Source organism: Lasioglossum baleicum, chromosome 11 (assembly GCF_051020765.1).
Source record: "Lasioglossum baleicum chromosome 11, iyLasBale1, whole genome shotgun sequence".
NCBI lineage: Eukaryota > Metazoa > Arthropoda > Insecta > Hymenoptera > Halictidae > Lasioglossum > Lasioglossum baleicum.
The window spans coordinates 15979074-15993329 of record NC_134939.1 but is presented as its reverse complement, the minus strand read 5'-3'; the positions used below and the strand labels follow the sequence as shown (position 1 = coordinate 15993329).

General features: G+C 47.6%; 1 protein-coding gene across 6 annotated transcripts in view; it reads left to right on the top strand.

Annotated features, from left to right (window-relative positions):
- The window catches only part of Cut (homeobox protein, cut), a 122421-nt gene extending 115099 nt beyond the window's left edge, over positions 1 to 7322 (top strand). For 4 of the 6 annotated variants that reach the window (XM_076433635.1, XM_076433636.1, XM_076433638.1 and 1 more), the window contains exons 7-9: positions 193 to 850; positions 1118 to 1391; positions 1794 to 7322. In XM_076433635.1, coding sequence (XP_076289750.1) covers positions 193 to 850; positions 1118 to 1391; positions 1794 to 3484 — 2623 coding nt within the window. In that variant the 3' untranslated portion in view covers positions 3485 to 7322. The remainder of the gene's footprint in view (positions 1 to 192; positions 851 to 1117; positions 1392 to 1793) is intronic. The other 2 variants (XM_076433640.1, XM_076433639.1) reach the window with 2 other exon arrangements.
- Positions 7323 to 14256: the final 6934 nt, after the last annotated feature.

The following is a 14256-nucleotide window of genomic DNA, read 5'->3' as shown; positions in this document are numbered from 1 at the left end:
GTTGAACACTTCTGACAGGCTGACGTCCCCGTCTAAAATTATCAGGCCACTATATCTGTTTCATTACTTAACACCCGACTGTCAGGTGCTAGCGTGAATACACGCTATCCCGCGCCTCGTGTAGCCACACGATCAGCGTGTCCCTGCTATTGATCATTATTGAGGACAGCACGAGAGCTCGACTGATCGCAGCGCGATGTTTCCGCACTTTTTCAGTGGTGGCCAGGGTGGTCTTCAGGGGATGGAGCGCACGCAGGAAGACATCCGGTTGGCATTGGACGCGTATCATCGCGAGCTGCAGAAGCTGAACCCAACGCCGGGTCAGAACCCGTCACTGACAGGGTTGCCGGCGCTTCCTGGACTGCCAGGACTCCTGGCGCTTCAGCAACAAGCTCTCCAGCAACACCACCTGGCGACGAACGGAGGCGGAGTCCAGGATTTGAGCCTGGGCAAGATCGATCCTAGAAATAAGATGATCAACGGTATCTCCGAGGAGGAGAAAGAGAAGGTGGAGGAAGCTATGAGACACGCGGGCAGCGCGTTCTCGTTGGTCAGGCCTAAACAGGAGACCACCGCGCCGCAATCCACCCCGAGCGGATCCAGCGCAAGCTCTCCGCTTGGGAATTCCATTCTTCCACCGGCGATGACTCCCAGCGAGGAATTCTCCGGGGCGGCGGCAGCCAGTCCTCTACAGAGGATGGCCTCTATTACGAATAGTCTGATCAGTCAACCGTCCACGCCTACCCATCACTCAGCCAACCAGAGGCCGCTGAAAGCTGTACTGCCACCCATCACTCAGCAACAGTTCGACATGTACAATAACCTGAACACCGAGGACATCGTCAAGAGAGTAAGTTCGCCGTCTTCCACCCTCTTCGCTCGTCCTTTTCACCCTTTGCACTCGATTTACTACTCTGGGGCACGGCTAAACATCATCTTAGCGTAATCTAAACCAGTTCGAACGTTGCGGAATTGGTGGTTCAATTTGATATTGTCGACACAATGTTTTCGGAAAGCTCTCTTAACCTCCTTGTCTTAATACGACGTCTCCGAGACGAGTGCAAACGGTTAGAGACAAGAAGGAACGTTGAGTAATGGGACTGATGAATGATCGCAGGTGAAGGAACAACTGTCCCAGTATTCGATTTCCCAGCGTCTGTTCGGCGAGTCCGTGCTGGGCCTGTCCCAGGGATCCGTCTCCGATCTGCTAGCACGGCCGAAGCCCTGGCACATGCTCACGCAGAAAGGTCGCGAGCCGTTCATCCGGATGAAGATGTTCCTCGAGGATGACAACGCCGTGCACAAGCTGGTGGCCAGCCAGTACAAGATCGCCCCGGAGAAACTGATGAGGACCGGCGGCTACGGTGGCCTGCCTCGTAAGTTTAACTCAGGTCAATATAGATGTTTTGTTCTTTTACTAAACGCATAGTTTGGGAGCTCGATATCGTGCGCCGAATGATGCTAAAATAACCAGCAGAAACGCACGCGATTAGAACAGTGCTGTCTTTCCGTCCTTAACAGTTCCAGGACAGCACTGATCTAAACCGCGCGGAGGTGTCAGCTAGAGATGTGCGAGAACCGGAGAATGTGAGTCAGGATGGGTTCTCAAGAATTTCAGGATTCCTGATCTTGATTTCGTCGCGATCATCGGGTATCCGGCGTTTTCAGCTTCCCGCACACCTCTGGCGTCAACTAACGAAGCAACATTCTAAGATCCATCCGAGCTTTCGGACTATAATGCGCAAGTTCCGTTGTGCGACGTCGCTTGAACGACTTTTATCCTCTTTCCACAGCTTGTGGGACCCCGATGAAGCCTATGCCTCCCACGAAGTTGGTCCAGGAACAGCTTCAGAATGCGGCGAAGGCGCAAGCGGCGGCACAGGCTGCAGCTCAGGCGGCGGCGCAACACCAACAGGAAAGCCAGATGCAGTTAGGACCTCCTCAACCGAGTCCTCAGCATCCTCAGCATCCTCAGCCACCGCCTCCGATGATGCTAACACCTCCGGGTCCTCACCATCCTCACACGCAGCTGAGCATGCAGGAGCTGCAGAAGAAACAGCAGCAGCAACAGCAACAACAGATGAACCTCCACTCGCCGCATCATCAAATGACCCCGTCACCTCTTCGCGGCCTTCACCCGCACATTTCGCCGAGCGTATACGAGATGGCGGCGTTGACGCAGGACCTGGACACGCAGACGATCACGACGAAGATCAAAGAGGCGTTGCTGGCGAACAACATCGGCCAGAAGATCTTCGGCGAGGCTGTTCTCGGTCTCTCGCAAGGATCGGTCAGCGAGTTGTTGAGCAAACCAAAGCCCTGGCACATGCTGAGTATAAAGGGTCGAGAACCGTTCATCAGGATGCAGCTGTGGCTGTCGGACGCGCACAACGTCGACCGGCTACAGGCGTTGAAGAACGAGCGGAGAGAAGCGAACAAAAGACGGCGAAGCAGCGGTCCGGGTCATGACAACAGCTCGGACACGTCTAGCAACGACACGGCCGAGTTTTACCACGCTGCCTCGCCTGGTCCTGGTCCAGCCTCGGCTAAGAAGCAACGAGTCCTCTTCTCGGAGGAGCAGAAAGAGGCCCTGAGGCTCGCGTTTGCCCTGGATCCGTACCCCAACGTGGCGACCATCGAGTTTCTAGCCAGTGAGCTGGCGCTGTCCTCGAGGACGATAACCAACTGGTTTCATAATCACCGGATGAGACTGAAACAGCAGACGCCGCACGGCCAGCCGGAGCCACAGTCTCCTAGAGAACCCGGCCAGCCGTTCGATCCCGTTCAGTTCAGACTGCTGTTGAACCAAAGACTACTGGAGATCCAGAAGGAGAGACTAGGCCTGGGCAATGTGCCTCTTCCCTATTCCCCGTACTTCAACCCTAACCTGGCCGCCCTCGTTGGGAACGCGTTGAAGGAACAGTGCTCCGGCCTGGACCTGTCGATGAACGCGCTCAAGAGGGAACCAAACCAGGAGTTCGAGGACGAGGATGTCGAGGACGCCATGAGCAATCTCGGCAGCGAAGATTCCGAGGGCTCGGCGGGTAGTATAAAGAGAGAGCCGACGGAGACACCATCCGCGCCTACCACCGTCAGATCGAATAGAAGAAAACCTGCCGCGCCGCAATGGGTGAATCCTGAATGGCAGGAACCACCCAGGACGGGGGACGAGGTGATTATCAACGGCGTCTGCGTGATGCAGACGGACGACTACGGGGTCAAGAGGGAAGCCGAGGAGACGATCAGGGTTGAGCCGACGCCGGTTCAAGACAGATACGAGGAGGATGCGCAAAGCGACGTCTCCTCCGTATCTGGGAACAACGGCCAGGACAGGGACAGTCCTCTGCCTAGTCCGAAGTCTGGACAGAACAGCCCGGCGACGTCGCCCAGACCACCCTCCACACAGCAAACGCAACAGTCCACGGAGGAGAGTCCCAAGGACAACGTGGTGAAACACGAGCCGGAAGAGACATGGGACTATTAAAGGTGGAGAACTCTGTTCGCGTTTAGAGCTAGATGACGCGAGGGCGAAAGGATGACGTCGAAACATGCCAAAACTGCGTACGGCCGAGGGTCCGCCGGGTGACCCACGGCCTAGTTAAGTTCTTAAACGAGGAAACCAGTCATAGGATTCGGCCAGGCCTGATTGGCCGTGTCCTGCCTACCACGAGGGCATTATCATAGGGAGGCAAATACAAGTAGGATATGTGAAACAAAAAACAAACAAACAAACAAACAAAAAAAGACACACACTCACACGGACATGTGCGCGTGCGAACACGCCAGTGCGGGGGCTACCGGATAGAGAGAGAGGAGGCTGCTATCGAGGAAGACGGAGCTCAATCAAAAGAAAAGAAGCGAACTGTTTTTTCGTAAAAAAAAAAAAAGAAACACGTTGCCGGCTGTGCTGTGCGACGGGTAGTGCGCGGTACACAGTTTGGCGGAATTTGTATTTGTTAAAAGACTGTACGACGATGCGGCTTGGCGAGAGAAAAAGAGATAGAGAGTGAGAGTAAGAGAGAGAGAGAGAGAGAGAGAGAGAGAGAGAGAGAGAGAGAGCGAGATCGTCGCGAAATTCGCTCGGAATCAGAGGGAACCTGGATCATTTTCGTTCTGTAACCGAGACGCGACCCGAAACGAAAATGACGGAGCGAATTGGTTGGAGAACGGAACGGACGCGGGTTCGTCAGAGTGCAATCTACGAGTAACCAGTTGTTAGATCAAATTATTATTAATTTTATCTAATTACGCGTCGGGATGAGCGATTATTGCATAATTGTGATTCATGTTATATTGTTTATACACTTCTCCTGTCCCATAGTCGTTAAGCTGTTAATGTTACTACACTCCGCTCTCCGATTACGTACCTTCTTTTTCGTCTGTTTTGGTTTCGAAGCGCGCCGCTCGATTTCGCGCGAACGATTTAGAGCTTGCGAGAAGAGAGAATCGCGAGAAAACGCGGCTGAAACGCGCCGATCACACGGAACACCGGCTAACTGTTATCCAATTTTCGTCTCTCGTTAAGAATAATCGTTGTTCACCGGCGACGAACGCAGAAACGTGCGGAATCTGTCCACTCGAAATTGTTTGTTTTTCCTTTTATCCGTTTTTCATTTCCGAACGAAACGCAAAAATATATATATATATATATAGAGAGAGAGAGAGAGAGAGAGAGAGCTAATTGTACGAGACGATCGGTGATCGAGGTAATCAGTTACTACCAATATTAACGTATTACTAGGCTTACGTTATCATTGCTATTTTATTATTACTATTATTATACAATTATTATTATTAATATTATTATTGGTTATATTGTATTATTTTATTACCATTCGAATTCTTATCGCGATTACGATATACGGCTTTTGAAGCCAATGTGATAGAGCTTATATGCGATGATAAAATTTAAAACAAATGGAAAACACGATCGCGCCGGGGGAGGCGGGAGAGAGAGAAAGAGGGAGCGAGAGAGAAAGAGAGAGAGAGAGAGAGAGAGAAAGAGAGAATGAGGAGAGGAGCATTATAAATTCTCCCCGTGCGCGTACGCGCGCGATGCGAAGATGCGCCGGCATCTTTAAACCGGGTGTTAAAGCGTGCCACCGTCAGCTCGCATCCAAACCTTGTAAATATCTGTACAAAGAGAAGAGACTCGGAAACATTACGAGAACATTACACGTACACGAATCTTGTATATTATACTTAATTACCACACTTAACTCTCTAATAGCGATATATCCACGCGGAACTGAACGCGATCGATGAGCAAAAGACTTAACGCTGAGCTTCCAATCGTCGGATCAAAGTGAAAATAATCAAGCTTTTCGAATAAGAAAAAGAAAACAAACCGTGCCCAAGGGAAAAGAGAAAAACGGGGGGACAAACGAACGAGCGAACGAGCGGGGTAGTAAAATTGCAAAGTTTTGCAGAGTTTGGAAACGCACCGTTAAGGCTGATAATCATACGGCCGCGGCAGAAGAACATATAATTATGGATAAAGAAAAATTACCGTACACTATCGAAGTCTGAGAGAGCGAAAGAGCGAGAGAGACAGAGAGAGAGAGAGAGAGAGAGAGAGAGAGAGAGAGAGAGAGAGAGAGTGAGTGAGCGAGTGAACAGAATGAGACCAGTATGAGTGTTCCAATCTTCTTTTTTTTTCTCTTGCGTGCGCGAGCGTGAAAGGGGCAAAAAATTATCCTCGATATTACGAATCAAACTTGTATTTAACAGATTAAATTTTAATCTTCGATTAAATTCTAGTCCGCAGTTAAAACGAACAATGGCTACAGAGCGAGAGCGAGTGAACGTGCGAGTGAGAGAGCGAATGTGTTTAAACAAAGAGACAGAGAGAAAGAGAGACGCGAGAGTGACACCGAGCGAACGCGTGAATAACGAGCGAGACAGCCAACCAGTGAGAAGAACACTTAACAAAAAAGGGCATTGCTAATTGAGAGACCAGTGATCCGACAGTCTGTTTCTTTCTTTCGAATCTACTTTCCCGGGGGAACCGGCATCGACATCGGCACCACACAAATCTGTTTATCATCCCCGACCACCGTTTTATTCGTAACGTTACGATTATTCTTACGATTATTATTCTAACTATTACGATTATTCTAAATACCCTGTATTATTAGTTCCGCCGTCGCTCGTAGCCCAACGACATCGACCGAAATCAACCGAAGTTCAAGCAGAAAAAGGATCTCAAACGTCAACACGCTATAATCGTCGAACGATCGTCGATCTCGTTGGGATACGAGGCGAGAGAAAGAGGCTCGATCGTCGCCGATCGCGCAGCTGAGCAAACCGCGTGAAACTCGACTCCCTTCGGGACTATCGGCGCGGCGCGCGCGCTCGCGGTTTCCTTTGTTTCCTCCTCACCACTTCGTCCTTCCTTTCGTTTTCCCGGTTTTGTTTCTTTTTTCTTTTTTTTTCTTTACGCCAGCATCCCCCTCCGAACATTCAACTCTTCTCTCTACCCCGAAATATTTCCCATTTCTCTTTTTCACCGTTTTTCTCTCCATCCTTTGTTTCTCGAGCAAGAGAGACGCAATAGGTTCTTCTGTAGATATCGAATAGACTCTAGATAGCAGATAGCTTTAATTATTTAAGCGGAAACGGCTTTCTAGGCGAGGACCCAGTCTCGGGGCATGGAAGTTTGTAATATAGAGAGGGTTCGTGGCGGACGACGCTAGCGGAGGTTCACGCGCAGGACCATCCGGGATCGAAGGAAAAATCATATCGTAAACATAATAATGAATATTTTACAGAAGCGACTTACCGAGAGAAATAATGAACGAGAAAAATACCGAAAAAGAATTAAACGCGGAATTTTGATGAGATGAGAATTTAACAAAAAAAAAAAGAAAGGAAACAGGTTAAACAAAAAATGGTAACTGTAGATAGACGTTCAGGAGAGGGGGGATGAACGGGACGGTACACACATGTCGAGGCTCTTTGCGTACACTCGCGGCCAAGCTCCGCGTCAAATGATCAAAAATTTTTAGTGGGACAAGCGGATAAAACAAAGGTATTATACACCTGCGAGAATGGAGGGGATGAGGAAAAAAGAACATTGTCATTCAGTAGTGAAAATAATTGTATTAAAACAAAAAAAGATCGAGAAAGGTTTACCTAACGTAATAGTTTATTGATTTGTATTTCATTTCGAACTGTATTATAGCTTAAAGATTATCCTGTACATTGCATACACGTACACAACATACACACTCACACACGAGCACTATTGTTTTAAATTGTACGTTTATGATTATTATACGAAGATGAAAAAGAAAAATAAATAAGGTATACAAAGTATTGAAGACACACGAGAGATCTTATTCCGGGTTTTCGAACAAACTCCCGGACCACCTTTGTCAAAATCCCATATCCTCCCAAGACATCAGCGATGCGTGCATTTTTAAATGACACGTGACAGAATTATAGTGCTTTGGAAGAATGCCATTAGCATTGTAACAGAAATCAGAAATCTTTGGCGCGAGCAAGAATGATTTTTTGATGGTCCGAGGTACCCAGCAATGAGTGCAGTCAGGGCCGCCGTGTGCGGTTGTGCAGGTTGTGCGCCGCACACGGGCGCTTCGTCGAAGGGGCGCCAAAATATGAACGGGAAGGGCGCCCATCGCTGTCAATGCAACGAGATTCTAGAAGCTAGCAACCCGGTTGTTGATTAAAAAGAAAAAAAAGGTCATTCATTGTATTTTATTATCATGCTCCGAAAAAGGCGCTGAATTTCTTTCGCACACGGGCGCCCCTTACCCACGTGGCGGCCCTGAGTGCAGTATTCCATGAGCTTCAAATACAGACAGAATTAATAACAACATGCTATTGCACATTTAAACGTCCGCTCTTTTACACTTATTTGCACCCAATTCCCCCCAAAAAATGGGACTTCGGACTGAGTTTCGAGGGGACCGATTGAAATTTGATTCGTCACAAGTATCGGTATCTCACTCACGCACATCGCTCGATCTTTCTTTGGTTGAACTCTTACAATTAGAAGCCATGTACTCCACATTCAGAGTCGGTCCCGACTGCGGACACTTATCAGTGGGCTACAGTAGCGCCATCCCGGATGATGGCAGAAAGCTAAAACTGCTAGACGGTTGTTACTGACAGATGATTAAAACTACTGACACCGACGAGATACTATTAAAGACTGCCAGCCCCTGTGCTATTCAGCGAGCCCGGTAACCGGGCGCAACGGGCGCGGGGATAACGCGAAAGTTACAGTGATCTGATATACCACGTCGCTAAAAATTCGAAATAGTGCCACAATAATGCCAAAACATCGTCTGAAATATGGCGGAGAATGTAACATTTAATAATAATCGATATAGTTTCGTGATAATTCGCATTCTCGCCAATGCATCGCGACGAGAATCTCCTCAGTGGTCTTCTTCACCGACAAAATGCCGTCGTTGGCTTTCTGTTTCTCTGGATGGAGCCAGAATATATCCTAGAGGGCGTAAGAAACACCGAAAAATTCGGGCTCGCCAACTCCCATAAGGCTGGCAGTCTTTAATAGTATCTCGTCGGTGACCTGACACCCAATGCATTTTGGTGTCCGTCGGTATTGGGTTCCTAGCACCCCATTTCCTATATCTCGTCTGTGCTAACACCCCGTTACCATTCAGTGTCAACCAGTGTCAACACCTGTCAACACCTCTATACATAGAATTAGAGAGATGTATTATTCTGTATTATTCTTATTTCTAGGGGCACAATATTTATAGCCGGGTTAATAGCAAATTATGGATATAATTTAAAGAAAATTATTGCTATCACTGGCATTTTAAGGTGTTGGTACTTCAGATTCCTATGGACACCAAGTCCCATAAGGTGTCAGGTCTATTCCTATATCTCGTCTGTGGTGTTAGTATCACAGACGAGTTATATCGTCGGTGGTAACACAGTACGCGACTTCCTGACATCGACGAGATACCACGCTCGCCACAAGATGGACAGATAGTCAAAGACCTTTTCTCGCTAGTACCCGATTCGCCAACGATTCGTATATATATCGTCCTCAATCGCTGTTTCAACAGGAACTTTGTCAGCCGGGTGATGGCCGTGCGTTTCGTTCCATAATAAATGCCGTTTTAGTCACGATGGGATTTTAAGTGCAGTAAGTCTGACGAGGTGTTGGGTAGTCGCCTCCTAAGCTCTCTAAATAGAGAAGGCATGCTGCCCCGTGGCGAGGCAAGTGAAACGCAGTAATAGCTGACATTGCTGCATTTTTTTCTAATTTTTTTTCTTTTTTTTCTTTTTTTTTAGACAGGTTGGGACCTGTAGTTTTATCACAGCCTCTGTGCTATTCAGCGGGACCAGTAAGCGGGCGCGACCGGGCGCGGGGATAATGTGGAATTTACAGTGATCTGTGAAATACCACATCCCTAAAAGTTCTACCACCGACGAAAATAGTATCAAAATAGTGCCAAAACCACCTCTCGTCGGTGGCGCTGTTCGCTCAGAGGGAGCAACTCTGGCTGGTCTAAAGGCGCTGTTCGCAGTCAAAGGTTTAACCCTTTGCACTCGGAGATATTTTAACTCGAAAATTAAACATTTCTTCCAACCATGAATATTTCCATAATAATATTCCCAGTCTCTATGATTTCTTAAATTTGATGGATACGAAATTGGTGAATACTCCATACAATACCTCTAGATGTTTAGTAATTATTAATATTTAATAACGTAAACAATATTTTGAATAATGGTACAGCAACTTTTAGTGGCGCCTCGGAGTCGCCATTCGAGCGCTAAGGGTTAAAGACTGCCAGCGCCGACGAGATGCTGTTATCGTCGGTGGTCTTTGATTCAGTGTTTTCTTACGCCCTCTGGGATATATCCTGCCCGGAGTAACAAACAGAAGGTCACCGACGGCATTTCGTCGGTGCAAAACACCACTGAGGAGATTCTCGTCGCGACGCGTCGGTGAGAAGCCGAATCATCGCGAAACCACCTACGTCGTCGGTGATGAAACCACCGACGTGATACTTACCGTTGGTTTTCGTTGGTGCCTTATCTAACATTGTTTGTGCTAACATTACGCTTTATCATTAATTGATAACGTTCATCTAACGCTTCATCGATTTCGTCATGGATGACACTGCCTGGTTAAGAAATTTTTCATCTAAAGTGCAAATCTTTGTATCATTTATTAGAGATACAATTAATAAACACAAATTGGACACGAATTCAACTTTGGAATTTTTTCATTAAGGAACATCTGATTTGTTCTCTTAAGTCAAATGTGTTCCTTGTAACAACGCACACGTTATACGACTTATAATACATCGATTATAAAAATCGATTTTTATACTGTATTGTCTCATTTAATACATTGATAAAAAAAAACAGCTATGGTAGAAATAACGATATTATCGATAAACAGTTCTGTGGTGTATTTTCGGCCCGTATCATTTATTCCTTGTGCATTACCGGGCTTATTTGTGCGGGGTTTGTATCGTCTCGTAATGCACACAATGCCGCGATAATCCATTCTTCCCAGAGGGAATACGTTGGAACGCATCGATCGCGGGGCGGTATAGTATCGACTTGGTTAAATCAGCAGATCGTCGGGTATGCATGCAAACGTGTACGCGCATTTACCCAATGAAATAAAAGAATCCGCCGTGAGGCGTTTGCTTTAATCGAGCGCACAATGCGCTCGTATGATTTCGTAATCATCCTGTGCCCGGCATAGAGCCGCATTGAAAAGCACAATTCTCGATTCAATCTATAATCACGGTTCGGAAAAGGGTTTTCCGGAAATTTTGACGTGTTACAGGGATCGTGGTGCGCACGATCTCTCTCTCTCTCTCTCTCTCGAGTTTAACACTGCAAAATACACGTTAATAGGATTACGGGTTTTTAATCATTTGCATCACGCCCGCGACGTCGCGCCGCGCCGGGGTGTAACGCGAAAACACCGTTCGCCGACTTCCTCTAAAGGGATACCGATACGCTTATCGTGTAAAATAATTGCATATTAATTGCGAGTCGCAAAGGACGAATATTATTCTCGGGCTGAATGCGAGCTGATTATTCATCGGTCGTTTTGACGAATACAACGGACCGCTTTGTTCCCGGATTATAATTATAATCGTAAGCACGTTGATTGCCAAATAATTCGCTGTTTCGAACCGTCGGCATTCATGGTTAAGATGGTGTAGACACTTATCGTTAGTTGAAATGTGTCGTCGATATATAGACAATTTCATTTTATCGTAAATTAGATCCCAACAAAAACATCCTGTAAAAAGGAGCCAAGTTCTTATGGCCGTAAAAAGTTAAAAAGTTGTGAGATCAAACGAAATACGGCTAAGTTCGTTAGCTTAGAAATACCTCTTGTAATACTGAAAAAAGCGTTTCTAAAAATTAGTTTAAAAGAACGCTATTTAATCTTTAAAGAGTTACATGGAGGGTTCAATTATTCAAACTTGGCCGTTACTTTTTAAACGAATGGCCATAAAAGGTGTTAGGTAGATTTTCGAGGTTGACTAGGCTGTCAAAGACAAAGCATTCAATTATTTATTCGCAAGATTAGGCTACATGGGTACATGTCTCTAGCGTCGCCAGTATGCTAGTGTTCCAGCTCAAAGGGTTACCATCCTAAGCATTTTGAGAGTTGCGAAGCCTGCCGGACACTGGTAAGCAGCGTCAAGTATAACGTAACACGGGGGCGTAAATAACACTCGTTTCCCCGAGGTCGGATCGCGTAAAATTGAACCCGGAGCAAGGGGTAAAACTAACAAACATCGGTTACGATATCCCGCGGCTATCCGTGCCGTCGGAATCGGCAGCACTATATTACGATCGTCGGATATCGTCTGTAGAAGTCCTCATTGTCGCCGAGCGGGATCTCTGGATTTTGTCCTTATCCTCGGACAACTGGCGAAAACTTTCACGATAAACTCGACGGGAACGTCCTCCGGAGTGTTCATTCCGTTCTACACGCTCGCGTACACATATACACGAAGAGAGAGAAAGACAGAGACATTGTGGCTACCATTGCGCGCGCGCTCGACCACACGCGAATTCATCCTCCCTCTTGAGAACGCGATTTCGTAATCTCGAAGAAAGTATATAGTTACACCTCCTTCTTCCTCGCGTCGTTTCAGATGCCAAGATATAGATAGGGAACCGAGCGGGGCTAAAGGTTCGAGACGAAGGAAATATGGGGAGAGGCCGAAGGGTTTTGGATATCTCATGGATTCCGGGAGTAGCTGCCCGGAGGCGTTCAACCAATTAGCTAACTCCACGGTACTTTACCCTCGAAACCGCTAACGAAGAACCCCGACCGAACGAAGAAAATCGAGGAAGGTAGGAGAGGGAAATTCAGATATTCCTTGTTGGGGGTGGGGGGTGGATTCTGTTTGTAGCGTGGTGCCGCCCGCGGCTGTTCCTCAACGTTACTGTCCTCCCGGAAGACGTGTGGCCTTCCTGCATCGCGCACCCTACCGTGCAAGCAACTGTTTTCCTTACTTTCTTGTTGATTTTGGCGCACGCGAGCTACGCGGCTCCCGATTATCCTATTAAGCAGCCGATGATAAACAGCACACGCGCTCGAACTGATTATTCCAAACACAAATCGCCCTATTTTGCCTACCACGGATGTACAGTGAGATTACACGAGCAACGCGAATGTCGCACACTTGTAGATATTGTTACAGGTATCAACTTTCAATTTCTTTTTATAACTTCTGTTGGAATGTATACGATTAATGAACGCCGTAGCGGGGGCAATCAGACTTCGTCATCGAACGAGATCATCTCGATACTCTTCGTCTTTCTATCTCCCCTTCTTATTTCCTTCGAAGTTTAGTCTGCAGAATGTAAAGGGTAGTTCATCGAGACTCTTGAGTTTCCAGTTTGGTTGCCATTTAGCGCTTTGAAAAGTGCCTCGAGCAGCGAAACCGGTAGGCAAGCCGATGGTTTAGGTCGGAAAGAAAGGGAGGATGATAGGAGGGGAAGGGAAGAAAAATATGGGAAACTCGAGGTGAAAGAGGATACAGAGCGGGAAGTTGGTAATAATTAGATATTAAGCTAACCTCATTGTGTAATGAGAATAACAAGCAGCTGCTCGAAACTTTTAAAGAGGTCACGTCACGTCGGAATATCGGTGACCCGTGCCTTCTTCCATTAACGAAACTGCTTTTAAGTTTAACGCTCGGGCACGGAGGAGACACCCGGAATGAGACTGTCCCGAATGTTCCGCGATTAAACACTTGTCCAGCAACTGTGCCAAAGAAACAGGAGACCGTCTTCACTTAGTCTGAAGCCATTTAATCGGATATACAAGCACTGTTGCTCATGTTGGAGTGCGTAAATTTTCATTCTAAAATAAATTCCATTTTAACAGAGTTACGGTAGGACGTATGTGACGTCAGCTTAAATCTGCAGCAACCGTGTATTCTAAATATAACAGTAAAGTTATTCTTAGCTTACAATTAGTTGAATAAAGAAACAGTAACGTATCAAATGGGACTCCGACGCTAGGCTCCGCCCCGAGTAGGCGTTGCCCCGTAGCTCCTGTCTCCTCCGGGGCCAGGACAGTGCCCCGTAGGGCAATCTTCAATGGAAAATGAGCCATTGCGGATGGAAGGTGTCGGATAAGGGTTTCGGTGTTCGGAAGAAGCCAAGGCACCGGTTCTCTTGCATCAATCTCGCCATAGTTCCCGGGCGAGGTTGTCGCGTTGCGTTCGAATTCTTGTTTATCGATGGTTCGGGTAAATTGCCTCTGAACCGGCGGATGCTGCGTCGCGAGGAGATTTATCGTTACACCGACTTTCGTGGACTTTTCTTCGCGGCGAGCATCGGAAACCGAAGTCGACGTTCTCGCGTCGGTCCCGACGCGACGTGACGGCATAACTTTGCATAGAGCCGCCCCCGATATGAGCCGTCCCCCATGCCGCCGCCTCCTCGCGTCATCCGTATGTACAAACCCTTCCGAGTCGAATCTCGTGATCGAGATAAGGCATTCGGGCTCGAACACGAGCCACGGCTCGTTGGCATCCGCGACGCGTGATAAGCTACGACGCGAATACGAAAGAGTCCCCCGTGCCGTCTCCGGCCGACAAATTTATGGGGAATCGTCTTCCTATCGCGAACACCGTGCAAACGCGAGCGTACGCACGCGTCCGGTAAAACCGCGCGCGGAAACGCACAGAGATGTGTACACACGCACACCGGAGCGGAGAGGCAGCGCGCTCGTCGACGCGTTTGTTTACGTTG